Here is a 27,619-nt window from a genome sequence, read left to right as displayed (position 1 = left end):
AATTTGGAATAAAATGCATCCTGGCACAGATTTGCTGAGCAACCATCTTTACTCGTCTCAGTATCTCTATGTGTAAGTGATGGATCAGGACATTGCTCTCATTTTATTAACTGCTCTGAGGCTTTCAGTAGACAATGCATTATTCTAGTCACCAAGAAAACCATACTTGTTTTGCAGTATGATGTTCCACACTGAGTAGCAGAGCTTCCTTTCCCTGGATAAACACTTGTGACACCTCCCACCCCTTTGGCTGATGTACAAACTAACAGAACTGAGCACAATATGCTCTTGTTACTTCCCAAAGTCCTTTAGTGTTAACACCCAACAGAAACAAACATTGTTGGGTACACAGCACAGGACACTGAAAGATCTCATTGACCATATCGTCCAACAGCTGAGGTAGTGGCTGTTGCCCTGTACTGGGGAGGGTCTTAGATGACAGGCAAGGTCATCTTGTGATACTCTTGCCTCGGGTGGAGGTTATAATATGTTGAGTATTTTATACTAAGCTCCTTCCCTTAATTCCAGTGGATTTACAACACATGAACCTGGTGCTGAACTATAACCATATTCTAAATACAAGGAATACACTGTAAGATAGGTGCAGTCATACAGGAACCTCGGGAAATTCAGAACTGGTCAGAAGAGTAATTCCAGAGCGGTGGAATCAGCCACTTACCGACCAGTGCCCTCCAGTGGCTCCCACAGCAACTGAAGGAACTGAAGACAAGAACCTGTTTTCAGAGGTCAAAGACACCACAACTGTATCACTAATGGAAAGAAAGAAAATGCTGACATCTGGATGCCAAATTGCTCTTTTTAAAATGTATGTTCTTGCATGGCAACTTTATATCTGCTATCATTACATACCACAACCAGAAAAACCTACATTCCATCAAGTGAATAAAATATTAATTGCAAGCCTTGTAAAATGAGACAACAGAAACCAAAGTGATTCCCAAGACAAAAATGTTTATTTGTACTAACTGTTCAAAACAGGTATACATTCAACATCTCTAAACAAAATCAGTACATATGACGAGGGCAAGTTGAGTAGTAATGTAATGTAATGTAATGTAATGTAATGTAATGTAATGTAATGTAATGCCTTCCTTAGCAATTAAAGTTCATAAATCAAGAATTAGTTACAAATTTATGACCCCCTTACACAGGCGTTAATGTTTTCAGTAAGACTATCCCAATACTAAGCAAAACAGTGTTTGCAGAGCTGGCTGCTAATCATTCAGTTCCAGTACCATGTCACAGTCTTTTAATGAGCAGTCAATATTAGTGGAAAAAAAAATACTTAGTGCCAAGCTGAGTGTTCTCCAGCACTGAAAAGCAAATGCAAATAGTGAACTATCAATAGAAATTTAAATAAACTATTTTAGTTATTTTAGTTACTGAAACCTCACTTTTTGTCTGAAAAAAAAAGAATATTGTAACAGACTGGAAGAAAGAATTCCATAAAAACCTCTCCTCTGGATTTGCCTTAGAATATAGGCTTCTCTACAAAACAAGAACAAATTAGATTTGGGAGCTTCAGTGGTAGAAGTATTGGAATAATAAAGTAATAATTTAAAAATATATATTAATTTACCATGTTTAGCTTATATAGCCCTTTATGTATCTTACAAAACGCTACTGTCCTACATACTGCATGTAAAAAAAAAAAGTTTACATATATAATGTACATGTACACATACAAAGGAAAAGCCATCAATTTGGTATTAAAAAAACAGAACAAGACAAAGCATAAGCAAACACACTGAAAGTTATGCAGTAATGAGGAGTGTATGCTCCATGTGTGCGTTAGCATAACAGTGCTTCCAACCTTAAAACACTCTCTTAAATGTCTAAGCAGAGTGTTTGCTCCAAGTCAGCTCTACCAGTGATGTTCCTAACTGCCACAGATGTCTGATGTCACTTAACTTCTGGCCATCTCTTATATTTAGCACTAAATCAGAAGTAAGGCAAAATAACTTTTCACATCCCTGAATATCTGAGGACATTCATGAGATCCTTCAAATATTAATGCAAAACAATACAGGAGCACAAAAACATGGTACTCCTGAGCAGAATTGTCTAAACAAAGCTGCCCCAAACCTTCCCTATTTCAGAGTAATCCAGGCTATGTGAGTATGACAATTATTCCCAGGCATTCTTGTTTTAGCAAATGTTGAATGATAACCTAAAGTTTCAGGATGGGTGTGTGCTCATGATTTCTGTTCTAAAACCACAACTGAGAACAGCGAACAGCAGTTCTGATACTGCAGAAATGTGAGGCATGAATATTCAGAGTGGATGGGCAGTCTTGTTCCGTAAATTCTAATGCCAACCCTTGTCTCCCATTTGGGAGAAGGAGTCCACTCTTAATGTACCTGGCAAATATTTCACAAACATCTTCCCTCCTTTAGTTTACAAGAAAAGTAAAACTGATTTTACTTATCTTCTCTTGCATCAATCTTAATTTAAAAAAATCTAAAAAGATCAACCAAACCATCCCCTCCCCCCGCCTAAACTCCATAAAATCACAGATTTTCCAATAACAAATAAAATTAACCTCCCTGATAAAACAAAGGTTCCTGAAAAAAATCTAGTTGAGATCCCTGGGGAATAAAAGAGATGGATGCTTCTGAGAAGCTTTCTGGGGGATTAGTTATAAAGGATTTGATTCAGCACCCATAAAGGTTTTGTCCAGTGAAAGAGTAACTCCAAACTGGGAAGGCTGGATCAGGACTACAGCCCAATGGACATGCCAGTCACTGGCAGGTACTGGCACACAATCCTTCTGAGGACACAAGTGTGTGTTGTACCAGGGAATTCCCCTGACATTCCTTGGAGTGTTGGGTGGAGCCCAACACTTTGCAGCTAAGAAGTGAAGAACAACCATAGGTAAAACAATAAATGAACTGTAGGCTCTAGGGTTCAGAACCCCAGCTCAACACCTTGGGCTTGCTTTGGGGAATGGGTTTCTAGAAGAGCCTAACACCAAGGAATAGTAAGGGAGAAACACAAAAATGCAAAGATTAAAAAACAGAAGGGGAGGCAATGATCCCCCTCTAGAATATTCCCTTTAAAACAGTGTAATTAAAAAGTTGAAATTCACTTAGAAATTGCTTTCAAAGTAGCCTGACAATTTCAATGACCTTCAAAAATCAAAATATTCTTCACTAGAGTTCATTGAAATATCCCTGTAGCCCCCTGAATAACTGCTACAATTTGTTTTGCATTAACATTGCTTAAATTAATATAGTCATAAGCATGCAAAATGTTAACATTTAATTGTGTATAGAGAATAAAACAAAGTTCTAACAGATAGATTCCTAATATTTCAAGGTTACAGGCTTGATTCAGTCTCTGATCAAAACCACTGGGATTCTTTCCACAGTGTCCAGCAGATTTTGGACTAGGCTTTAATAAAAGACAACAAAGCATTGTGTTTTATGGTGTAGGAGCAAACTCAAAGTACACTTGTGTATATATACCAGGCATGTAATGCAACTTTTGTATTGCATGTTTTAAAAGAGTTGCATTTTAGCCAGCGAAAGGACAATCACCAAGCCAACGCCGCATGCCGTGTCAAACCAGGCCAGGTAACAAACACCGGGACCGCTCACAGACATTCATGTTGTTCCTGTTGCCTAAGAGCAGCTTTGAACATGGTAACTACATCCACTTGAACTCAGACATGAATGTGAAAGGCAGAAAGCTGCACGAGTACAACAGCCTGATGGATTTTACATGTGCTCTGGATGACTCTGAAGGCAGGATATTATCTCTTTAACAGATCTCCCTTCATAGCAGATTTGATACACAGCCGTGAAGAGTGGAAACCTGAGGAAAGATAGAAGGTGGGGAAAGTGAACACAGTGTAAATTTCTTCTGTAACATTTTCTTAAATTAAAGAAATAAAAAGGGGTGAGGAGAGGTAGGGGGAAAACGGGGAGGTGGAAAACATTATTTCTTTTTTCTATTTGTCAGGCACAAATGCCGGGCTGAAAAGCCGGGCATAACTACACAACCTGCACAAATCTCTGAAATACAGTGACTCTCAAAAGCCTAGCTAGCTATAATGGAGCCTAAGACATTCATTATGTATGGCACAACTATACAGTGATCTAAAAAATAAATTAAAATCATTTTTTCCTGTCTGTTCTTACAGCAGTACCCATCTGTGGTTAAAAAGGATGACTGGCACATCCGTTATGCAGCACTTCTGAGCAATAACGTGGTAATAGAGAATATGACCAAAAAGGACCCAAGAAGACATCGAAGGTCAAGTTTTTAATAAGAATCCAAAATCAAACCTGGATTTTGAAATACAAAATTCCACATCTACTTTTTTTCCCTTTTTTTTTTTGGAGATTGGCCACATCTCAAACAACCTCCAAACTATTCATGCTTCTCTGATAATCTGAAGGTTTGTTAAAGCCAAGATGCTTTACAGAAATTTGTATTTGCTTTCTGTCGATCCCAGACATTAACAGCCACACAAGTTCAATTTTCATACAAAGACTGGTGAATTTTAGGGGTTGATCTGTTCACCAAGTACATATACCATTTCAGCATGGCCTTTTATATTGATGAATTTTAACCAATGGAAATAAAAAATAAGGGTCATTGGAGATGGTGAACTAGTTAATTTCTGAGTGATTCAGAATACATCTGGACTAGGACTTTCTCCTTCGGAAAGGTGTCCCACCAGTCACTCTAAAGCTTTATCTGTAATGCACATTTCAGTGTTGAGCAGTACTGAGCACCATATATGATGGCCTATACATTCTGCTGTCACATATTACATTGCAGTGACTCTGGTATCAGCACACTGCTCCAAACTAGACTGATTTTTGTTTCTACTTCATTGGTGGAAAAAATTACTATACAGCCACGTGGTAACTTGAGAGCTGCTCTCTTAAATCCAATGCTAAACTGCTTAGATTGCAAAACCCTTATCAGAAAATCTGCAGAAAAAAAATTACACTATGATTTCTGCATTCCTTAACAAACTTCACTTACCACTTTGTATGATGTACCAGGCTAAAGGGGGTCACATTTGCTGTTACCCTAAAAGCTCATAATTTAGGCACTAATAAAATTTGCTATGCCTATATGAGAGCTGGTCACAAAACAAGTAAAACTTCTGAAGTAAAAGCAGGTTTCCCACAGGTTTAGGTACAGTACTGGCAGTTACTTCTCACTGAAGAAGCACCACAATGACAAACCACAACCTAAGTCCTGCTGCTTATCCCAGAGAACATTACTGTGCACAGGTCTGCCATACTTCACATGGAGAAACCTGTACCAAAGCTGACTGCAGGCTCAGAGCCAGCAAACTCCAAATGCATCTTAGGCCAGTGCACATCAAGAGAGCAAGGACTGCAACTGCTGAAAAAAGTAATTACACCACAAGTGCAATAGGCATCAACCCTGCTACCAAGGCTCTTCTGAACTTTGACTTCTGCACACTTCTACATAGCCTTGGGAATAGTTTTGTAGGACCAGACTGTGAAATTCTACCCTTACAAGACTCTTACCTCTTCACTTTGAAACCATGGCTGCTCCACTGTGTTTTATGTTTTAAACTTGCTTTCAAAAGTCTTGTTGAATGAACCTTTTATGAAGAACTGACACATATATGTTGGCATACCAAAAGGAAATTAGCAATGATGTTTTCATGTCTTTCATTAAAAACACAACCCAAAATCATCTATAATGCACTCAATTTGTTGTAAGATAGAACAGGATACAAAACAACCCTCAAACACAGCATCCTGTTTCATTTAGGAATCATAAACAGGAAAGAATGAAGCCAACATTTTAATTTAATTTTTTCTGCAGTTAGCTTAATTATTGTACACTGAGGAGACAGACTTGGGTACCTTACATCCAACAATAATATTAGAACATTAATCATTTAGTGCAGCTGATCCATTAAAACTAGACTCTAAAAAATACTTTTGAAAAAAGAAGTAAAAAGCTTGGTCTTTTGACTGGCAGTTTTTTAATTTCTGATTTTTCCTTTTTTTTACAAACAGGAGCATATAAATCTCATAAGGAGACAACTGTGTGCGTGGCTATAGGAATCATTCATGTTCTGACTTGAATACAAGTGAACCAAGCCAGGACAATCTGTTTAATTTCATACCACAAAAACACAGCCCGTGACCTACAGAGGCAGATGGGAGGTTTTAACCTACAGCAAACTGGAAGTCACAGTAAGACGGAGAACTGCAGTATCTAAGCTAGGATCCATGTGGTGGAGGCAGGCACTCTATTCAGACGATCACCAAGCTCCTCTCCTTGGAGGTAAGTAATGAATTTCCTACAATGAAATGAGATGTAGCGACTTTTCACAGTCTCTTTAGGAAGCTCTACTTCTACTTTCATGGATTTTTTCTTTTCACATATTAAAACACACTTGCTGTACTTTTCTGTAGTAGCAGAAGGCAACAATACACTCTGCAAACAGAAGGACATTCACAAATTTAACGTCACACTAATAGCTCTATCTACACCAATAATATTTTCAGGTTCTATTCACTTCTTTCTTTGATTTTAACTTTTAATCTACTATCATTATAGTGATTTTCTTTTTGGCTATTACTTTTATGAAGATATCAAAACCAAATATGCAGAAAGACTTATGGAGATAAAAAAGGGGCATATGTGGAAATTGTTTTATCTGTTCTTACTCACTTGTCCAGCATTCCTTTCTGCTTCAGGATGCGGTGGACTTCTGCAGAAGTCTGTGGTCCTTGGAGTTTCTGACCATTCAACATTTCTTTCTCTAATTCTTCAATAGACTAAGCAACAGAGGGGCAAAAAAAGAAAGTAAAGGAGAGCTATGATAAACTTTTCAGAAACCTGACAACAATCTGGATGAAAAAAAAGAAAAGTTATCGAGAGTTTTTTCTTTTTCAAAAGTGATCTTGAGTGAGTATATAGAATATTATCCTATGTTCTTGTAAGTATCCTTAAATTTGCATTTCACACTGTCTTATCTCTCAAGCATTTTTTGTTTTAAAATCACCCCCCCAGCTTTTAATACCTTTACACTCATTCTGATCAACAGACTCAAAAAACAAGAGCAAAGAGAAGGGTGCCCACTCAGTGAGCTACCATGACTCAGGTAACTCTACTATTAGTCCAGCAAACGAGGAGTGGCAGTACTCATAAGAACAGTGAGCAAGGTACCTTTCCAGTTTTAACGAACGCTTCTGCTACGCGTCGATTCCGGCCACCGTAGCACGTTGTGATGAGATCAGCAATGCCACAGCTCTCCAGGAAAGTGGCAGTACAAACCTGGCCTTTGCAAAAAATTTTGGCAAAGGCGATCATCTCCATTAGGCCAAGGCGAATAACAGCAGCTTTGGTATTGTCACCGTAGCAAAGGCCATCGCAGAAACCAGCTCCTACTGCTACTACATTCTAATAGGAAGAGAAATGGGAAATGACTCAATTACTGCTTACAGATGTCCTTAAGAACTGCCAGCATTTTACTACTGAAAGACTAGGTTGTTAGTTTGGGTTATTTTGGTTTGGGGATTTTGATGTCTATGGGATAACGTAAAAAAAAAAAGAAAAAGAATATGGCAAGTCTTACATTTCCATGGATAAAAGCATAGTTAAAGCTCTGACACAAGTTGCTCCTGAGGCTGTGGAGCTATTATTATTTATCATCTTTAAGGACAAACAGGTTGCACTACACATAAACAAGGTTTTTAGCTAGATTGAGCTATTCCTGCCCTGAGGTAGGGGTGAAGTTAGACTGACATTCTGCAGTCCTATTATACAGATTTTCTTATGCTTAAAGCAATAGTACAACTAAAAAGCATTTATTGACTTCTGTAATGACATGTTAAGGGACCAAATTCAGCCAAGCCAGTAGTATCCAGCCCTTTTAAGTATGTGGAGTTTCTATAACCATAATAGTTAAAAAAGAATTCTCAAAAAGTTCATGACATAGGAAGCAAAAAAAGTATTTGTTTTTTTCCTTAGACTTGGTGACAGCCTTCTACAAAGAATGTGCTGTTAACATTCAGCTCTATGGTCCCCACTTTGGTTACAAAACATAAACATTTGATGAGACACACTTGAGTGAAGTGACTATAAAAACTTTATTCTGGCTTTGGAGTCAGAGCAGACACTGGCCATGGTCCCACTACCCCCACTACAGAAATCCATGAAATGCAACAAACCCTACCAAAACCCTCCAAAAAAAGATTCTGACATATTGATAAAACAAGTAAGAAGTAATGAATGTTAGTATCTTCCTGCATGCAACTGCAGCAGCAACCTCAAGAGAAAGCACAGGAGAATCAATCAACATTATGACTCCTAATGTAGCACTTGATGCAGGGAAAAAAAATAAAATTAAAAAATCAACTTTAACTGTTGATGAAGAAAGAACAACAATCTGAAGATGTTACTGAAAACAACCAGCTGATTAACAGCTGGTTTGGTTTTGAACTGTAAGAAACACAAATGCCAGGCAGTTGCAGAGCTGTGTGGCCAGTCATGGCTAGGTGACTCCGAATCAAATGAGGCCAGAGGATTAGCTGTTGCTTTTTGAGCAGCTAGCTGAGGTCTAAAGGTGAGCCTAAAAATTGCAGACAGATATCCCAACATTAGACCCAAAGCAGCCCAAGACAGTCAACCTCAAAATTTGGTCATTCAAATCATCTTGGCTTAGATTTTGACTTAGATCTTGGCTGATTCAGTCAAGGTACGTCTTCATCAGAAGACACCTCTTGCAGAGCAACCTCTAATATTCTTTCATTTGATGCCAAAGCAAGAGGAAGTCAAACAGATATTTAAGAAGTTTTCAGACTGGATAACCCGTTCAAATGTTTTTTACAATTTATGTGAAGTATGCAAGTATTTAGCACTCAGCTAAAAACACAAACATGACTGAGCAGCCTTTGGGCTTTTTCCATATACTTCTTGAACACTCCTACACTAAAGCTTCCCCTTCCTTCCAGCTTTGTCTGCCTGACTTTCCACTTTGAAGCAGTCTACTTAATGATAACTTACAGTACAATTTGGCCTATGGTATTTTGTTGTCTACTTGTACCTTTTGCAGTGTTTGTCTTTGGAGCAACAGAAATACTCTTTTAAGTAAGTCATAGCAAGACTATTTACTTCTGAGGAAATGGGCTAGGGAACAAGGGTAGTTGTGAGTCCAACTCTAAAACGCTGAGCTGCTTGTTTGTACAATGTTCCCATTGTATGGTCTTGGACAGTTTGCAAATAATGAGGAAACAAGACAACGGATTATGCTCTAGAACACACCCCCATGCCTAGGAGACTGTTATATCCTGGTATACATATCCCTCAGGCCACAACTATTAATTTAGAAGATCTACCATCTGGTTTTATTGAAATCCTTGAAGAATCTCTGACAACTCTCTTGTGCCTAACATACTGTGGAGAACTAATTATACCACATTGAAAGTTATACCTTGCTCAAAGATGACCCACCCCCTTAAAAACAACGACAACAAAAAAAGTCTCACAAGCAAGTGAGAAGTGAGTGAGACTTCTCTCTTCAGTCCCAAACAAGACCAAAACAGACTGTTTGTTACTTGAAATCTCTGGCTGTAGGCACTAAGCTGAGCTTGTTTCAGGAAGATGTACAAGCAAAACACAAATTGACACACGAGAGGCTAGTGGCACTATCACTACTGTGAACCTCTGAGAAGTACCCAAGGCAGGAAGGGTGACTGACCTGGCAAAAACATCTTTCTGTATCTCATATGGTTGATTTTGACTGCTGCCACTGACTAAGACTACATCTGAAGTGTCCTGTTAACTTAGTAGCTAATACAGTGCTGTGGTTTGAGTTTGGTGTGAGAATAATGTTGATAACACATTGATGTTTTGGTTGTTTGCTAAGTAGTGCTTACTGCAAGAAGGGAATATTTTAATATCTCATAGTCTGCCAGGAAGGAGGCAAACAAGAGTCTGGGGAGGGGGCAACATAGCCAGGACAGCTGATCTGAACTGGCCAAAGGGATAGTCCATGTCATAGAATGCCATGCCCAGTATATAAACTGGGAGGCATCAATCGCTGCTTGGGGACAGGCTGGGCATTGGTGAGTGGGTGGTGAGTAACTGTAGTGTGCATCATTTGTTCTTCCTGGGTTTTCACTCTGTCCTTCATTACAATTACTATCACTACTGCTGTTCTTGTTATTGCATTTTCCTTTATTTCAATTATTAAACTGTTTGTATTTCAACCTATGAGTTTTACTTTTTTTTTTCACTTATTCTCCTTCCCATCCCTGATGGGTAGGGGGTTAGTGAGTGAGCAGCTGTGTGATATGTAGTTGCCAGCTGGGATTAAACCACAATATGAAGTTACAGGAATTCCTGCAAGTGCAGTGGGTATGTATTTGTGCAAGAGGAAAGAGTCCACACTTCTGGGAGATTAGAAACTGACTGTACTTGCATGCAGACATAGGAGTCTGAGAGCCCAAGAAGCAAGTGCCTACTGACAAACATGTTCCAAAAGTTCAAAGATATTGTCACAATAACCCCAAAAGGTCAGCAACACAATGTTCCTCTTGGCTTGAGGCATTCAGAAGTCTCAAAATCACTACATGCTTAAGCAAACACACTTCCCCCTATCTTGGCATTAACAGTTTTTTACATGAAAGCACGCATCCTGTAGCCATGATGCACAGTGGTTTTATATTGTATATGGTTTTAAACTACTAAAATACTTTGCCCTAACAGATGAGCTGTTCTGGTATCCTGAAGCTAGTGTTAGTCCTAGTCCTAGTTATGCTACAACATGAGCAAGGAATGGATTAAGTCATTTTATCACTGGGATAGTGAAGCTATGCTCCAGAAAAGAAATGCTGATGCCAGGCAGACACCCTAGGTGTCAGAACAAATGAGAGAATGTGTCCTTTACTTGCATAGAATCTGCTGCAAACATGCAAGAGGTCACAAATGCAAGGTCAACAGATGACCAAGAAAACAAGGACAACAAGTCTGCAGACTTTGCTGACTGACTGTTTTACAGAGTCAGTGCTCAGAAGTATCCAATATCCAGTGTACAGCATGTTTGTGGAGTGCTCATGAAGACAGCTTCAGCAGACATTTCTGAGGCAACCATTACTTCTCCATAATAAAATGGATCAATAAGAGAACTAAGCAGAAATGTTATTTCACCCTCCTTGAGGCAGTGTCACAGCTCAGCACAGCCTGCTTTCCCTCTGTTTACACATGAACTTGGAGAAGCTCACTGCTTCCCCTGATGGCTGAGAAGAGGTCAAATGAAAAGACTCAGAAAATCAAAGACAGTATCAGCAGGACTGTCAGAGAGGTTAAGAATAAACTGTTTGCTTGCTCCTGGTGAACTTGAATTTAATTTCCACTTAATCTCAGGAAAAAGGAAAAAACGCTTACAACCAACTTCTATAGTACCTAGACTGACTATCCAACAGCGACTGCCCTAAACGCACTTTGCAAGTAACAAAGCTGAGTTACATAACCCGGTAAACAATAAATCATCACTATACTTCTTACTTCTTTACTTAAGGCTTAGCTGGAGCTGGAAGGTTTAGAGGAGCCTGAAGCAACCTGAAAGGCAACCCCACAGCTGCTGCTGCTTCTCTTTCCTACAGTAACTCACATTTGTCTTGGTCCTTGGCTGCTGCCACTTGAGAGTTTTTAACTCTCTAGATCCCTGATCATCAGGCAGCTGGAGCATGGCTGTTTTGCCATATCCAGAGGTTAGATTCTCAATCCCCGTCCTCTCAGCCACCCCTGGCACTGCTGCACTGGGTAAGTGAGGTAAACTGGGGTACACTTTACCCCCGAGATTGCAGCTACCTGTGTTTACATGGCCTCTCAGGGACGTGGCCAGGTTTGTACCCCAGCTCAGTCTTGCCTCATGTCTGTGCTGCTGCTAACACCACACTGGCACAGGCACTAAGGACTCTAAGGACACCTCTGAGGTGATAACCTTGGGTCCATGCTGCTCTGCAGTATCACATCCATCAGTATCCATCAGCACCTCTATATGTGGGCATAGCTGCACACACTATTTTTAGGTGACATAACCTTCAAGCATTTCCTAGGAAGGCCCATTCATTGTCTGGCAAATGGCAGGTGTACTTGCAGGTGGCTTTGAGTCACGCTGCTTGTAAAGCCAACTGGATACATTGAAACAACTATCCAAATTTCAACTCTGTCAATTTCTGTCCTCAACCCTTAGAAAAGGTCAACAGACAAATGTGCAACGTTCATCTGTCCTCAAAAGAAAAAAAAATATCCTCACAAAGATCGCGCCAAGCACTTCTTGTTCCAACAACCAGGTTATGGTAGAAAGCTGCTGGTATCATCAGATTTTGTAAAGTCACTGCCACTGTCTATTCAGCTAGTCTCCAAGCTGACACAAGACTGCATCTTCACGGCACTGATTTCTGCACTTCACTATATCTCTACCAGCTCATTGTCACAAATCTAAATACAGTAAATGAAGTGGATATTCTATACATATCCATATATAAATAGCAATCAAGCACATGTTCTCTTATGATCACCCAGCTGCACTCCCTAATATTACAGTCTGAACTCAAATAGGCTTCCAAAAACAAATTTCAAACCTATAATTACCATTGTAAGGGAAAGCTGTGCTCAGAGCATTCTTTGTTACCCTTCTGTATTTTTCCCAAGCTTTAGGCAACCACCCACACTGAAAATCTTCCCTGTTTAGAAAGGCTTGCAGAAAGAAAAAGTGAGGCAGAATACAGGCTTTTAACAGCTAGTCCATTATGCCAGTAATACCAGGGAAGTCTTCTTTTCCTAAGCTGGTATTTGCAGCAAAGTGCAGAAGCTGGGTGAATATACTGTTTTCCACAGTGTACTGTTTCTCATCCCTTAAATACCAACACAGGAATTGTTTTTACTATTTCCACATCCAAAAACACAGTCTGGAGTGACGTGTTTGCCTGCTTACTCCTGCTCTTCTTGCTGTAGTTAGCAGTGCCACTACTGACACTTTGAATTGGCACTGCTGTGGAAAGAGAGCAGAGCCTCTCTCTTTATGCCTGTCTCTCCACACAACAGGACACTGTCACCTTATGAAATTGGAATTTTGTCCTTCCAGGAAGTTAAACAAAGCTAATTTTTATTATTTTTTTATGAAGTAACTTTACAAGTTTAACAAACTGTCAGCTGACTGAAGCTACACATTAAATTTTACTCTAAAAAAATACAAAAAGATGTCTAGTTTTCAAATTTTTATTACAAAGACTATCAGATTAATGATAAAAAAGTGAAGTTCTGGTTGATACCCTTAGCAAACAATTCTGCTAATAGAAAACACGTACAGCTTCTTAAGAAAAAACACTATTCACATCTGAGTTTTGCATTTTGCTTTGTAGTATGGCAATAAAACCTTATCCACAGGTTTAATTTTACCTTCTTTATATTCTTTCAGAGCCAGACATGCTCCCAATGCATTAATAAAATTTTGCAGTCTTTGAGAGTAAAACAGCTCAGGACATTATTTACATGCTGCCAGCACAAGATTTAGGATTAACTAGAAAGGATTTTACATGAAAAATTACTTTAAAAAACACATTTTTTATTTTATTTTTAGTTTATCTTTTAGATTTAGGCAGAGTTGTATGTTTAAAGACATCACCTATACTAGAATGATGGATCTATGCCACTTTATACCAGTTTTGCCTTTTAATTATGCAAGAAATCCACAGTATTTTAAAACCAGTTAATCTATCCTTAATTCACTTTTTGTTTAGACCTTATACCACACATTTTTTGTAAATCTCAACTCAATTAAAAATATATTGCAATCAATACTAAATGACTAGAGCACACAATATAAATAGCTTTTTAGAAATACAACTAGACATTTCAGTCTGCAGGATGCATGATGAATAATGAAGCAGAACAGAGCAATAAAGCAAGGTCACAAAAAACCCCCAGAAGTTTCACCTTAGTATCTTTCTAGATCAAGAACAACAATCTATTTAAATTCTACTACAGTTCCAAAGAAATATTGGTATCTCGCCCGACTTAGACCTTTACAGTGGAGTTTTGAGTGTCTGCTGACTACCTGCCCAGTTTGATGGGCAGGCTCATCTCTAATGCCTTTTCACAAGATTTGTCTGAATAAAAATTTCCTGGGACAGAACTCCTCTATGAGACAAGAACTTAAGCCAGTCAGAAAACATCCTGCTGAGCAGATTTCAAAGAAAAGTCTGCAAAACTTTTTCAAGGGTCTATACATAGGGATTTCTGTTCTGGTAACCTCCCACATCATCACAGCATTTTAAAGCAATGGCTGTGGAGCTGAATTGCAAGCTCCATAATCTCAAGAAATTGTTATCATTGTATTCAGTAACTCCAAATTATGTTGCCTCAAAACACCTAATCCCATCAGTGCACAGACCCATAACCTCCTCCTTCTCAGGCCTTCCAGTATGACAGCTGTCAAGATGAAATTAAGGAAATTAATAGGCCAAAAGATACACTATTATAGCTATCCATCTACTTTCACTAAGCAGGAATCAGAATTCCTTAGCTTAAGACGCCATTGCTTGGTGTGGTAGCTTTGCAAGCCAATTAATTTAGTTTACACAAAATTTCAACAGCAAAACCAAAGGCAGACAAAATAATTATCCAAAACACACACACACAAAAAAGTAAACCGAATTAATTATTAAACCACTACACCCATCAGAAATGATTCAGGATAGTGAATACATAGATAACGTGAACTATGGTCTGTTTGCTAGGGTGCCAAACAACTAATGCCTCCTCTTCACAAATGCCTGTAAATTAACCTGAAAAAATTGCCATTAAACAATGTTTAAGTCAGCCTTTACCTCCTGTCAGCATCAATTTCGTTATGAAAAAGAATTTGGATGAGTAGTTGTCCAAACCCAACCTTTTTCCTATTCAAGTAATTTCTGTATGTGGGTATCCACACAAACCTTATGTAGTAATATGTCCACAAAATATAAAACATGAGTGCACATATTGCTTCAGTCAATGAAGAGGGGGACAATTTTGTCAACAGATATGAAGCATTAATGCCAACTTCTTTCTCCCTTTCTTTTGGTGAACACACTGTTGCAAAAATAAAAAGGCAACTAAAATAGATTTAGAAATATATCAGCCAGTTAGATTAAATCAGTAATTGCTTCATGACTGTGTGTAAGTTAAGTGGAAGATGTAGAATGAAAACCTGGCAGATGGTGAGACACAGATCTAAAAACCAGCTCTCAGAAAACGCTGCTCCCTCACTTCCCATCTGGCTCTTCCGGAAATGTTATGTGGCAGTTTTACATATTATATAAAGTACAATGAACTTGGTTTTTTTAAATTGAAATACCCTCTCTTTTTTTTTTCTACAGGGATCACTATTTCATCAGTATCAGCTGCAGCCTGTTACTCTTACCTTCAGAGCACCACACAGCTCAACTGTATCTGCATCATCTACTACAGTTATTCGGAAGTTTGGAGTCTGCAGGAGTTCTTTGAAGAGAAGGCCATTTTCCAAGACTTTGCAGCCTATTGAGAGAGTGAAAGGAAAGCTAAAAAAAATGAATAATTTATTTGTATGATATTTAGCCTTTCCTGTGCAAGCCAAAATGCCTAAAAGACCAGGTGCTAAATAACAATTCCATGAATTCTCTATGCACTGTCCATTTTTTGATCACTGTCTTTGAAAATAATAAAATAGAGATGAATTAAGAATATGGTAGGAGCAATTCTATCAGTAATTTCAAAGTCTGCATTCCATAAAAATATCTACTGATAAGGGTATGTCAAAGCTGCTTTATTAATCAAGCATGCTGCCCCTGACAATTGTTTCTAAACACTAAGACGCTGTTCAACCATTCAAAATTAAGTTCAATGCAAAAGCTGTGAATGAGATGTTACAAAGCTGGCAGTGCACAAAAACACTGAAAAGACCCATAATATGAACTCTATGCTATGAAGTGTGAGTACCTGTATGCATATACATACACACATGCCTTTCTACAAACTGTAAAATCCAAGACTAGACACATCCTCATGCTGCAAATGTGTGCAGACATCAACACAGAACTAAAACAATTTCTAGTTTTTGTGGGAACAAAGTATTTTGAGAAATTAAAACAAGATACCTTAAAACAACAACAACAACAACAAAAAAGTCTAACCAAAACAAACACGCATGAAGGTACCATCTTTGACCCTAGCAGCTCAGCTGGAGTACAGAATTTATAATTGTTTATCCATGTAAAGCTGTTCAGACCAAGAAAAATCTTAAACACAATGAACAGTGTAATAAAATGAAGTAATAAAATGAAGCAGTTTGTTATATGAAGGGTGATAAAAAACATGCTTGTATTTCACATGCTAGGGTTATAACCCTAGTAAGAATAGGTAAAAATGTGCTCTTCTCCCTCCCTCTATTCCCAGTATCATCCTAGTATTTTGGAAGTGTAAACATTCTAGGAAATTCAACCAACAGTGAAATTTGAGCTATTTGGTGTGCATCTGTGAGGACAGGTGCATGTTTTAAACATTCTTACAACTTGGAACAGTACCTATTGTGGTTTCACAGAATTTCTCTGCTGCCACCTCATTGGCAATGTTAGCTCCCATCAGGACACTGATGTCTATTCCCATCTTCTCTCGAATAATGTCAGAGATCAGTTTGAGTCCCTCCGGGCCTTCATCTATTCCCTGAAGCCAACATGAAATGGAATTACTAAAAAGTCATTCATTAGGCACAGCAGAGATGCAAGCAGAACACAATTAATCTTGTCCACAGGTGAGAAGTGAAACAAGGCCTATTCAGACAGAGACTAAGGATGACATGTGTACTATCACAGACACTTCTGCTATTTTGACCTCTCCAAGATGTCTTAAAATTGTAGAAGGCAGCACCTTAAGATTTAGGACTAAACTCTAGGTGACGAAAACAGTTTTATTCCATCCTCAAAGACCTGATTCTAAAAAGTGCTGAACATTCTGGTGTTAGTTTGGAAAGCAGGTGCTTATTATCAGTATATCCTTAATCGGTGAAGCATAACCAATCCATCAGTTATGAACCAGACCTGAACTTGGATCTGAAATTGCACTGAAACTCACAAAATGGCATCAGAATAGTTTGTTTTGTGAAGAGATATCTGAACTGAAATATCAGAGGCAGGTTCCCCAGTGTATAACACCAACAACAGTTTACTAGTAGAAATACAAATGGAACAGCCATTCACAGATATGTAGAAAGTTCAACAACTGAGAATAATTTACGAGCTATTGAAATAGTAATTCTTTCCCACACGATACCACCTTTTATACAATACTCTTTTTTAATGCTGAGGATTTGATACTTTCAGGAATTGGTAATTTTGAATTATGATTTATAGGCAAAAAGCATGATCCTTTATTGCTTCCATATATACATATACATACACACCTGTATGCTGCCACTAGTGACATTTCAGGCAGGAAGTAATTTGTACTTCCATAGGTTAAAGGTGCAGCTCTTTAAATAACAGGGGGCAACCAAGAGACACAGAAATACCTGTATAAAACCTGCCAATTAAACTACTGCTTGTATTTCTGCAGTATTTTGTATTCAATTTGTATTACTTAATGCACAGCTCTGCTTTCTCATCTTTAATGAGCCATACAGAAACAAGCTGAAAGCAAGCACACAATACATGTTGCATTTTTCCCTCATAGTGCCCAAAATGTCCCCACAAAATAACTGTAAGGCCTCTGTTCCTAAGCTGGCAAATAATAAACAGAAAAGAATGCACACACTGGGAACAACTCCAAAAATGTGAATACCCATACAACAATTATTCATGCAAGTGAAAGGAGACCAGAAAGGCTCAGGCGCCAGATTCTGCTCTGTTGTGAAACAGATGCAACTCCTGAAAAGTCAAGAAGAGCTGTATCTGTTTCTTGTAGTGTTAAATCCAGTACTGAATGACAGCATAAAAATCAAACACCCTTCCTCCCTGCAAAACCAAGGCTCCAGCATGGGAATTTTCACTGGGTAGCAATGGCCTGCAGGCAATGCAAGTGACCTTATCGCTTGCATCCTAACATGCCTGTCAGAGCAATCCCTGAGGCAATAGGGAAATGAAAATGAGGCTGATGTTGAGGTTGCCTGAAGAGTATTTTGAATGAGTTTCAGCTACTCTGCTTCCTGTGCTCACTGCTGTACTGCACTGTAAGTTTTACATGGTTCCTCTCCCCACAGCCACACTGTCACTTGTTAGGTTTCCATAGACACAGAGCTAATGTAAAGCAACACAGATGCAAATGTTTCAGTGGAAATGTGCGTTAGCCAGCAGACAAACGTCTTTATTTCCCAAAGACTCAGTTTTACTGACAGACATTAGGCTCTGCTTGAAGATTAGGCTGTCAGAAAGAAAAACAAGAAAAAAAGCTTAAAAGATGACACGCTGCTAACTTGACAACCAATTTAGAAAGCACAGAAATGAGACGTCCCACGAATATTTTTCAGAGCAGAACTGCACTTTAACTATCAAAGTTAACACAAGCCACTATAACAGCATTAGCATTGAGCATGAGAGCCAAAAACTATGACACTGATGAAAACAGCATGCCTATAGGATATGCAAAAGTAGAGAAAAGAATGAATTGTTGTGTTAAATCTCTACCCTTTCTTCTCAAATGATACTTTTAATGATGCACAGTTATGCCTTTTCATAAAAAGTGACACGTACTTTGTATTATCCTGCAAAATATTAAGGGGCTTCACAGCATTTCTTTGGAAAGGCTGCCTATGGATGCGGTGCTGCAGTGTGACAGTGGGAAACTGCCCAGTAACCAACTCTGGCACTGCATGGCAAGTACCACAATTTCACTTCCCCTACTACACTAAGCATGGACTTTTTGTTTCGCTGGGGGTTCTGCTGTCTGTTTGGAATTTGCCTTTTTTTTTTTTTTTTCCCAAATATAGCCATTAATCAACACTCCATTAGAGCACTGTTAATTAGTACCCAGAACAGTAATTCCAAGTGAATATAGGCCCAGGACCCTGACTTCACATATGCTGAAATAAATCCCCATTTAGTCCAGCAATTTCATTAGTTATTCCTATCACTAGTAGAATATAAATCACATTTAGCAAATTAAAGGAGAATGAAGTTTATCTTGAGCACTTTTAATAGTGCCTTACTTTACCCTTCTACTATATGAGGAGTTTTTCTACAATTTGGAGCAAGAACACTTTGGAAGCATTACTTTTTCATATATCTCAGCAATACACCAGTCAGCAGTGACAAAACAATAGATTTGATGGGCTTTGTTAGCCAAACTAAAGACACAAGCTTGCAGTACGCAGTGAGAGGAGTTTTTTGTTCTTTTTTGAGCACAGATCCATAAATGTATCATTTTCCAGAAATGACAGGAAACAAGGGAATGTGTGCTGAGAAAATGGCCTACAAAGCAACAACAAACCAGAATCTTCCAAACCTTGTGGGAATAGCTTATTATTTCCAGCTAAACATACAAAGGAAAAAAGTCTACCCACCCAAATATAATCCCAAAAATAAACTAATCCCCATTTTAAAAATTTTCTGCCAGCAAAACTACAAACACTCCAGTGAATTGCCTCCCGCACCTCTGCCCTCTCCTATTTTCTACTCTCAAACTGTCTTTGGGTGATACTGAACAGACTCTCTTGTTGCAACATAGTATTTGACATGAACAAGAGCACTATCTTCCCAGTCACATGAAATTCTCTCAGCAGTTCTTGAAGTGATCAACTCAGCATGTGGGACGTGCATTAACAATCAAAGCATTATGTTTGTGCTCTGCTCTTCATCTAATGATGCTTTTGGAAACAACAAATAAAAGACTGGAAAGCTTAGTGGTGCAAAACATATTGACTCCCTTTTTCTCTCTAAAAGTCTTGTGAAGAGCTTCATTTTCCTCTTCCTGCAAGTGCTGCGTAACAACCCACCAATGACCGAGACAAATTCTAATCTTACACCTAGAAAGGTTTAATGGACCAATCAAGTGAATAAAGCAGGGAGTGTAGGATCATCCCAGGACGGCAGGGAGAAGGAACTCTGCAGACCTGAGATATCCTAGAATACGTGGTTTAATTGCAAGGGTCGTGGGTAGAAAGGGCCTGGCCTTCAGCCACCAGCCTTGGCTGAAGGGAAGCCCCAAAGACAGAGGGAGAAAGAACAAGAGGGTAAGAGCTGAGAGAAAAGGGAGTGAGAGAGGTGGGAGCAAGAGAGCCAGAGAGAGGTGGCAGGAGTCAGAGCGCAGGGGGGAGAAAGCAGGAGTAAGAGAGTAAGAGAGCCAGAGAGAGAGCAAGAGAGTAAGGTCCTTGTTACAATACATTATACCTCCTTTTGTGATGAATATTCTAATTTACACCAACCAACCAGTACAAGACACAAAATCCTCCAGAATCTACATATAGCCTATAAGAACTACTACATTACCATACTGTGTTATATTTTAAACTCTGAAAACTACTCCTCAGATTTTTCTTTTTTGCTACATTGACCTTCGGATCCCTTAGCCAGCAGAAAGGTATTGTTCAATCAAAAGGGATTCTCCTTCAGCTGGCTAGACTATTGTTTTCAGGTTATATAGTAACTAAGACTCGGTATCCTACAACTCAAAGTAAGCTTCCATTTCTATTTTGATTATAGGTTTCATATTTTCAGAACCTTTTGCTAAGCAATCATATTTATAAGGTTTCCCTGATTCATCTTCCTCAACAAGGGAGACTTTTAATATCAAAATATCAAGTCACTTTGTCTTAGAAGATTCCATGATACATTCTCAGTTATTAACACACAAAGGTATTTATTGTACCTTTATCAGAGTTATGCCGAGCGCTTTCCTGCGTATTCGTCCTGTGATTTCATCGCAGACTTTATGGATGAACTGATGAGGAATGACAAAAACCAGCAAGTCTGCATCCTGCACTGCTTCACAAAGGTTTGGGATAGCAACCTGTGTAGTTACGGGAGAGAAAGGATGCATAACTTTTCAAAATTAACACCACACACAAGTGTAATCTGATAAAAGCGGAATCACAGAATCAATTAGTTTGGAGAAGACCTCTGAGATCATTGAGTCCAACCTTGGAAGGAACACCACCCAGTCCACTGGACCATGGCACTGAGGGCCACATCCAGTCTTTTCTCAAACACCTCCAGGGATGGTGACATCACCACTTCCCTGAACACCCCATTCTAATGTTTAGTCAGTATTCCTGTGAAGAAATGCCTCCCAATGTCCAAACTGAATTTCCCCAGTTCGATCTTGAACCCCAGTTTGTTCTTATGCTGAATGCTACAAACTACTGCATTTCATCACTGAAAATAAACAGTAGCATAAACTTCCCAGACCAAGAGCTCCCATTAAAAGTTCAGGCCAATTTTTTTTTAATAGGTATAGTCAAAGCTGTTAATCTTGCTTTTGTTTTCACATTTGTTTTCTTATACAGAAATGGGAATAACATAAGACAATAGTGACACCAAAGAAGAAAGAGTGCATTGGATTTACTTATCTGCATAATTACATAATTTTACTTGTTCCAATTTCTGATGTCAACAGTAAAATAGCATAGTTTGAAATATTATAAACCCTAGAGGTGTTAACAAAACAAATTTCTAACTCCATTTACAGCACAAGCAATATTCCCTCTGCTCCATAACTATAATTTAGCTTCTGAGCCTTACCACATTATCTGGCAGCTTGCATCCAGGGAGATACTTTACATTTTCATGGTCCTTATTTATGATATCTGTCAGTTTTCTCCCATTAATATTCTCCTCGAAGACCCACATGTTCACTGTGGAAGCAAACTTCTGCAGTTTTTTTACATTATTACCTATTATTTTGGCAACTGCAGAACCCCTGCACAAGAAAAAACCAAAAACAGTCTTAAAAAATTTATGATTTTGCTGCAGAAAAAAAAAGGTTGTCTTTAAAACAATTACAAATTCACAATTATTTGACCAGTTACCATACAGCATTTTTATCTAGTAAAATAAGTGGGAAAATACACTAGTCATTCACACCTGCTACTTTCTCTTAACTACAGCTAGAGTGGGTTGGACTGAAGCATTTACTGAAACATTCTTACTTATTTTGTTTTCATACCAGCTATCCACTGAGAGTTTAGGTTACCGTATTTCCCCAAATTAAATTAACTGTATCTTCACGGCTGAGGTAAAAGCGACATACAGAATTTTATTAAATGTGTCATTTTTACCTTTAAGAGATGAGAAGCTTCTTTGCTAAGATGACTGACTCATCAGTTGTTGTACAATACTGACAGGCATTGAAAGTCAAGAATCATTTATATGTTGCAGAAGTTCATGGCTGTGCAGCCAACCTCACAGAACTTAACTATTTTAACAGTATCCTCTGAAATTGCAGCCAGACAAGTCCATTACTGTTACCCTCATGTTCTCCCCAAGAACAGCATACAGTGAGATCTGAATGACAGTGATCAATTTTGCTTCTCAAATCTCTAAGCAGTAACGAAATTAATCACAATTACAAGAGGAGGAGCAAACACAATCTTCCCTTTCATCATTCTATTAAACCTGCTAACCTAAGTACCTTTCCTGGGATAGGAGGTCGTTTCATAATTACTGATAACCTACTAAGGAGGCACAAAAATTTTTAAGATATGTGATAAAATGAGTCATTGACCTGAGGCTTGTGTGTGTGTGTGTGTGTGTGTGTGTGTGTGTGCAAACTGCACACTTTATTAGGAGGTAAGAACACTAACTTTTCCAATCTAGTTATTTAAATTTAAATTTAAATTGGACGTTGCTTGTAATAAACCCATAGCTGGCAACTGAACAACATGGGTTCATTCTGCTTCAAGAGCTTTTGATATGGCATAACTCATTGTGCTGTATTAAAGATGTGTGCTAGCACATAGCTAAGGTCACTTTTTAAGTAGCAGCAGAAAAAAATTTAGTACCCCAAGTAGACTTTTTATAGTTCAACCATAAAACTGTGTGTCTTAAAATACTGGAATTTACTTCTCTAGTAGCACTTCACACACTAAAAATGACCCTGGGTCAGGAGGTGATACAGAAGACAGCTGCAAGCCGTCTCTTACCAAGCTCATGCAGCATGCTCTCTGCAGCACTGGTACACAGCTCACCAGCTCAGCCTCCAAATGTCAGATCCATACAAACAGCAGAGCTCACATTCCACACAGGTATGTGTCAGATCCATACAAACAGCAGAGCTCACATTCCACACAGGTATGTGTTAGATCCACGCAAACAGCAGAGCTCACATTCCACACAGGTATGTGTTAGATCCATGCAAACAGCAGAGCTCACATTCCACACAGGTATGTGTTAGATCCATACAAACAGCAGAGCTCACATTGCACACAGCTATGTGTTAGATCCACACAAACAGCAGAGCTCACATTCCACACAAGTATGTGTTTCAGACAGTGCTTTCAGTTTCTTGAACAAAACCACATTTACTCCTACAGATTTATATACAAAGTTGGGATCCTGGCAAACCCACTGCCTTCTGTTTTGAACTTCACTGCACATTCTCTGTTCTTGCTGGTGACACAGCAAGGCAGAAATAACTGATTCAGCAACTCTCTGACTGGGATTTTCAGTCTGCCAGCAGAAAGTCTGGCAGTGTGTACTACTTAAGCAAGACATTAATTCCATTACTATTTAACACTTAAATACCTGAGCTGGTTTTCTTGGTGGGTTCTTTTGTTTGTTTGTTTGTTTGTTTGAGGGGGGTTGTTTGGTTTTTTTACCCTCTGAATCAGTATTTAAAAAGTGAAGATTTGCTTAGTCTTAGTTTCTGAATTCAAGAAGATTCTTCTGATTGGCTTTTCTGGTCCATCATTTCCCATGATGTTGCAACCAATCTTTTAGGACCATTTCACAGTTGGTCTGCTTTCCCCTCATCACTTTTTAACTAAAGCACAAAGCCAAAAAGCTCTTTAACTTGTCCTGATAACAGCAGCAGTGGAAGCCACAACATGCAAGTGCAAATTATATAATTATCTAGTTTTACCATTTTCCCTGTAAAATCACCTCAGTTAAGCCACAGTTCCTCCCAGTTTTGTACATGTTCCTAGCTGCACCAACCCCTCTGTCCAGTAACTTCCCATCTCTTCCCAAGTTTTACAGTTTCTGTTCAAGTTTGGCCATCAGGCTAATTAACAGCAGGTTCCAAGAAAAGAGTGAGGGATAAATTCTGGCTGTGCACACCTCATTAACCTGCCCTGGAAGTGTTATCAGAACAGGCTACAGTACATGATCAAGGCAGCAATTGCAATGCTTTAAATGACTCTGGTCACTGTCCTAGAATCCCAGGGCTCCAAGGCATATTCCCAAGGTGTATCCACCCCCTCCACACTTCACATAGCTTACTTTATTATCCCCTGTCTTAAAAGATCCTAACACAATCACTTATCCACCAGCTGAGCAACCCTGAAAGGGCAAGGCCAGCAGACAGCACAGCTCCTGCTCTTCCATGCTGAGCCATCTGTGCTGTCCCATGATCTTCCATCAGGTGTCAAGTGACCCCTGCCAAGCCAACTTCATTGTTAAGGTGACCTTCCTGTAGCAAACCAACCAAACAAGTCTGACTGGAAGTAGTTAATCAGCCAAGGTGACTGGCTTAACCCTTCTAAAGCTACTGTCCTGCCAAGATCCTTTAGAGTTTTTTCATCCCAGATATAGGTTAAAGGGCTATGAAATGGCAAAGACTTGTCTGACAGAATTATTTCACACAGAACTCCAAAACCCACCGCCCTAACCTGCTCAAGATGCCAAACCCCACTCAGATAAACTACTTACAATGCTTACAATTTAGGCACCACCAATCACACACTCCTGTAACTCAGGCTTCAAAAGTACACAATCCCCAAATATCAATGATCAGATGTTTATAAATGCTTCAATTTCTTTCTAGTTACCTGCATTTATTGCACTATTTAATGCATTAAATTCTAATACTTCAGTTAAATACTTTAGGACTGCAGGCCCCAATTCCGAAGGCACTTACAAGGCACAAAAATTTAGTCCAATTTATTTCAATGGCTGCACATGCTACTGAATCACAGTGCTCTTTGCAGTCAGGGTTTGGTGTCTGTCATCCCATGGACTTCGAGGAACAAACCACCAACCTTTCCAAGAATTACTATTTTCAATTTTTGATTACTTTGGTTTCTGCTATTCTCACATGAAAAACCCTGCCATTACCTATGAAAGAAGCTGTAATTTATTTAAATACATTTATCCCCAAAAGAAAGAGAGAATGCTACTACCAGGCATCAGCTTTTTTCTCTCTCTCAGCACAGGAGATACGGGCATTTTGCCACCAACTCACTCTATTAGGGAAGAATTTTCTCATTTATTAAACTGATCCAGCGAGGTGAAAACAAAAAATATTTGCATGTGGTTATTGCAAGTAGGCAGTATCTACAAATCATTTTGCTCCTGCAACTCTTTCACAGTAAATCCAACACAAGTGGAGTAAAACTTCCTGTAAAACTTATTCTAGACTTGAATTACGGAACAACAGCCACAACACTCCTAAAAGACAAAGTCTAATTGCATAATTTCCCTGTGATATATAGTGCAATGTGCACCTTTTACAAGTCAGTGCAAGGAAAGCAGGAGATGTTGCACTGAAACATCAGCCATTCCCTCAACAAGGGGATCACAAAAAAAAACAAAACATGGCAGCTGCTGATATTTTTTTCAGCAGCAAAAGCCAACTGCATGGAGGGGGCAGAGGGTGAGCAACAAGTCTAAGATCATTCCAACAAAAGACTGGCAAGTTTTAATAAAACACAGTGCCTTGCTCTACACAGAATTCCTCTGAGTTTAATGTCTTAAAACCCAACGCTTCTCGAATAACGTGTGCTCAGCATTAGTAATTGGAAGTGACAAACTGTGAAGACCTATTTCTATAACACATGGTACTTAATTTATTCACTGTAAAGAGAGATCTGGTGTAAGAAAAAGAAATAACTAAAGAAGACAAAGGGTTATTAACACGATACTCCTCTTGAAGAATGATCTAAGTCTATTGCTTTCAGTGGATGAAGAAGCAAGTCTATTTAAGCCTAATTATAAACTAGAGATAGAGACAGCAATAAAACCTTGTCTCAAGCTCTCAGTGTGCCTCAGCATAATCAATTTCTGGGGAAAAAAAAAGGAAGGTATTTCAACTAACTTAGTGTCTGGCAATTCTTCGAACTGTCTCAGAAAACAGGCACATAGGACCACAGAAAACCCCCAACAACACTTGCAGAAAAGTGAGGTTGTTAGTGAAGCTCTAAAGGCAGGGCATAGTTGGAAAAAAAAACCTTAAAAAATGTACAGCATCTTTAATGTCTACGTCACCTGATACTGGACAAAGCACACATCAAATGCCAGGTTAAAAATATCCTAGAACAACTTCTTCGCGGGACACGAGGGTGTTTACAAGCACTAGAGCTGCGTGTTAGATTCTGCCGCTTCTTTCCCCAGGCACGTCACAGCAGCACCTCAGCGCCGAGGGCAGAAGGAGCCCCTGTGCACGGCAGGACGAGCCCCGGGGCAGGGCAGGAGGAGCAGGACGAGCCCTCCCGCCCGGAACAAGCACGACCCAGCCCCAGCCAGGGCCCGGCGGCACCGCCTCCAAACCCCACGGGAAGTGCGGCCCCAGCGCCGGGCGGGAACCGACAGCAAGGCCCGGGCGGGCACAGCCCCGGGAAGGCCGGGCCGCGGCGGCCGCCCGGGTGCCCGCCCTGCCCGGGGCCGCCGCACTCACCAGTTGCCCGAGCCCACGATGCAGACCTTGAGGGGCCCGGCGGAGAGCGCCATGGCAGCGCCGCCCGCCCCGCCGCAGCGGCCGAGAGCTCCGAGAGCTCCGAGAGGCGCCCGCCCCCCGCGCCCGCCCCCGTCAGGGCACGGCCCGCTCCCCGCTCCCCGCTCCCCGCCCGGCGGCGTGACGGGAACTGTAGTCCCGCTCCCCGCCCGCCTTCCCGAGGAGCAGGGAACGCGGGATGCTCGGAGAAAGCAGGCAACCCGCAGGCACTGTGCCATGTCACAGGACCGCAGGACCATTTAGGTTCGAAAAGACTTTTGAGAGCGTCAAACCCAGCCTATGGCCGAGCACCACAACCCGAGCACGGCACTGAGTGCCGCGTCCTGCCTTCCTTAAACACCTCCCTGGACAGTCCATTCCAGTATGTAATCACCCTTCCTGTGAAGAAATTCCTCCTAATGTCCAGCCTGAACCTCACCTGGCACAGCTTAAGGCTGTGTCCTCTTGTCGTGTCACTTGTTACCTGGGAGAAGAGGCCGCTCCGCCTGGCTAACCCCTCCTTTCAGGTAGTTCAATGAGGTCTCCCCCGAGCCTCCTTATCGCAGGCTAAACAGCCCCAGGCCCTTCAGCCTCTCCTCGCAGGACTTGTGCTCCAGACCCTTCCCCAGCTCTGTCCTCCTCTGTTGTCCTTCTCTGGGCTCATTCCAGCACCTCAATGTCCTTCCTGAACTGAAGTCCAGAACTGGACACAGCACTCAAGGTGTGGCCTCACCAATGCCAAGGGCAGGGAAAGAATCCTTATTGTCAC

General features: G+C 39.9%; 1 protein-coding gene across 2 annotated transcripts; it reads right to left on the bottom strand.

Annotated features, from left to right (window-relative positions):
* Nucleotides 1–952: 952 nt before the first annotated feature.
* GPD1L (glycerol-3-phosphate dehydrogenase 1 like) lies at nt 953–26,919 on the bottom strand. 2 transcript variants are annotated; one of them, XM_083861490.1, is made up of 8 exons: nt 26,815–26,919; nt 21,726–21,903; nt 20,854–20,994; nt 16,581–16,719; nt 15,443–15,555; nt 7,198–7,431; nt 6,700–6,806; nt 953–3,837 (listed from the first exon to the last, which is right to left on the bottom strand). In XM_083861490.1, the coding sequence occupies exons 1-8, from the start codon at nt 26,865–26,867 to the stop codon at nt 3,741–3,743; spliced, it is 1,062 nt and encodes a 353-aa protein (XP_083717616.1). In that variant the 5' UTR covers nt 26,868–26,919; the 3' UTR covers nt 953–3,740. The 2 variants fall into 2 exon arrangements, with proteins under 2 accessions (XP_083717616.1, XP_083717617.1); XM_083861491.1 differs by lacking the exon at nt 953–3,837 and adding an exon at nt 6,018–6,462.
* Nucleotides 26,920–27,619: the final 700 nt, after the last annotated feature.

Source organism: Zosterops lateralis (genome assembly GCF_965231275.1).
Source record: "Zosterops lateralis genome assembly, chromosome: 1".
Classification (NCBI taxonomy): domain Eukaryota; kingdom Metazoa; phylum Chordata; class Aves; order Passeriformes; family Zosteropidae; genus Zosterops; species Zosterops lateralis.
This window is presented reverse-complemented; position numbering and strand designations above follow the sequence as displayed.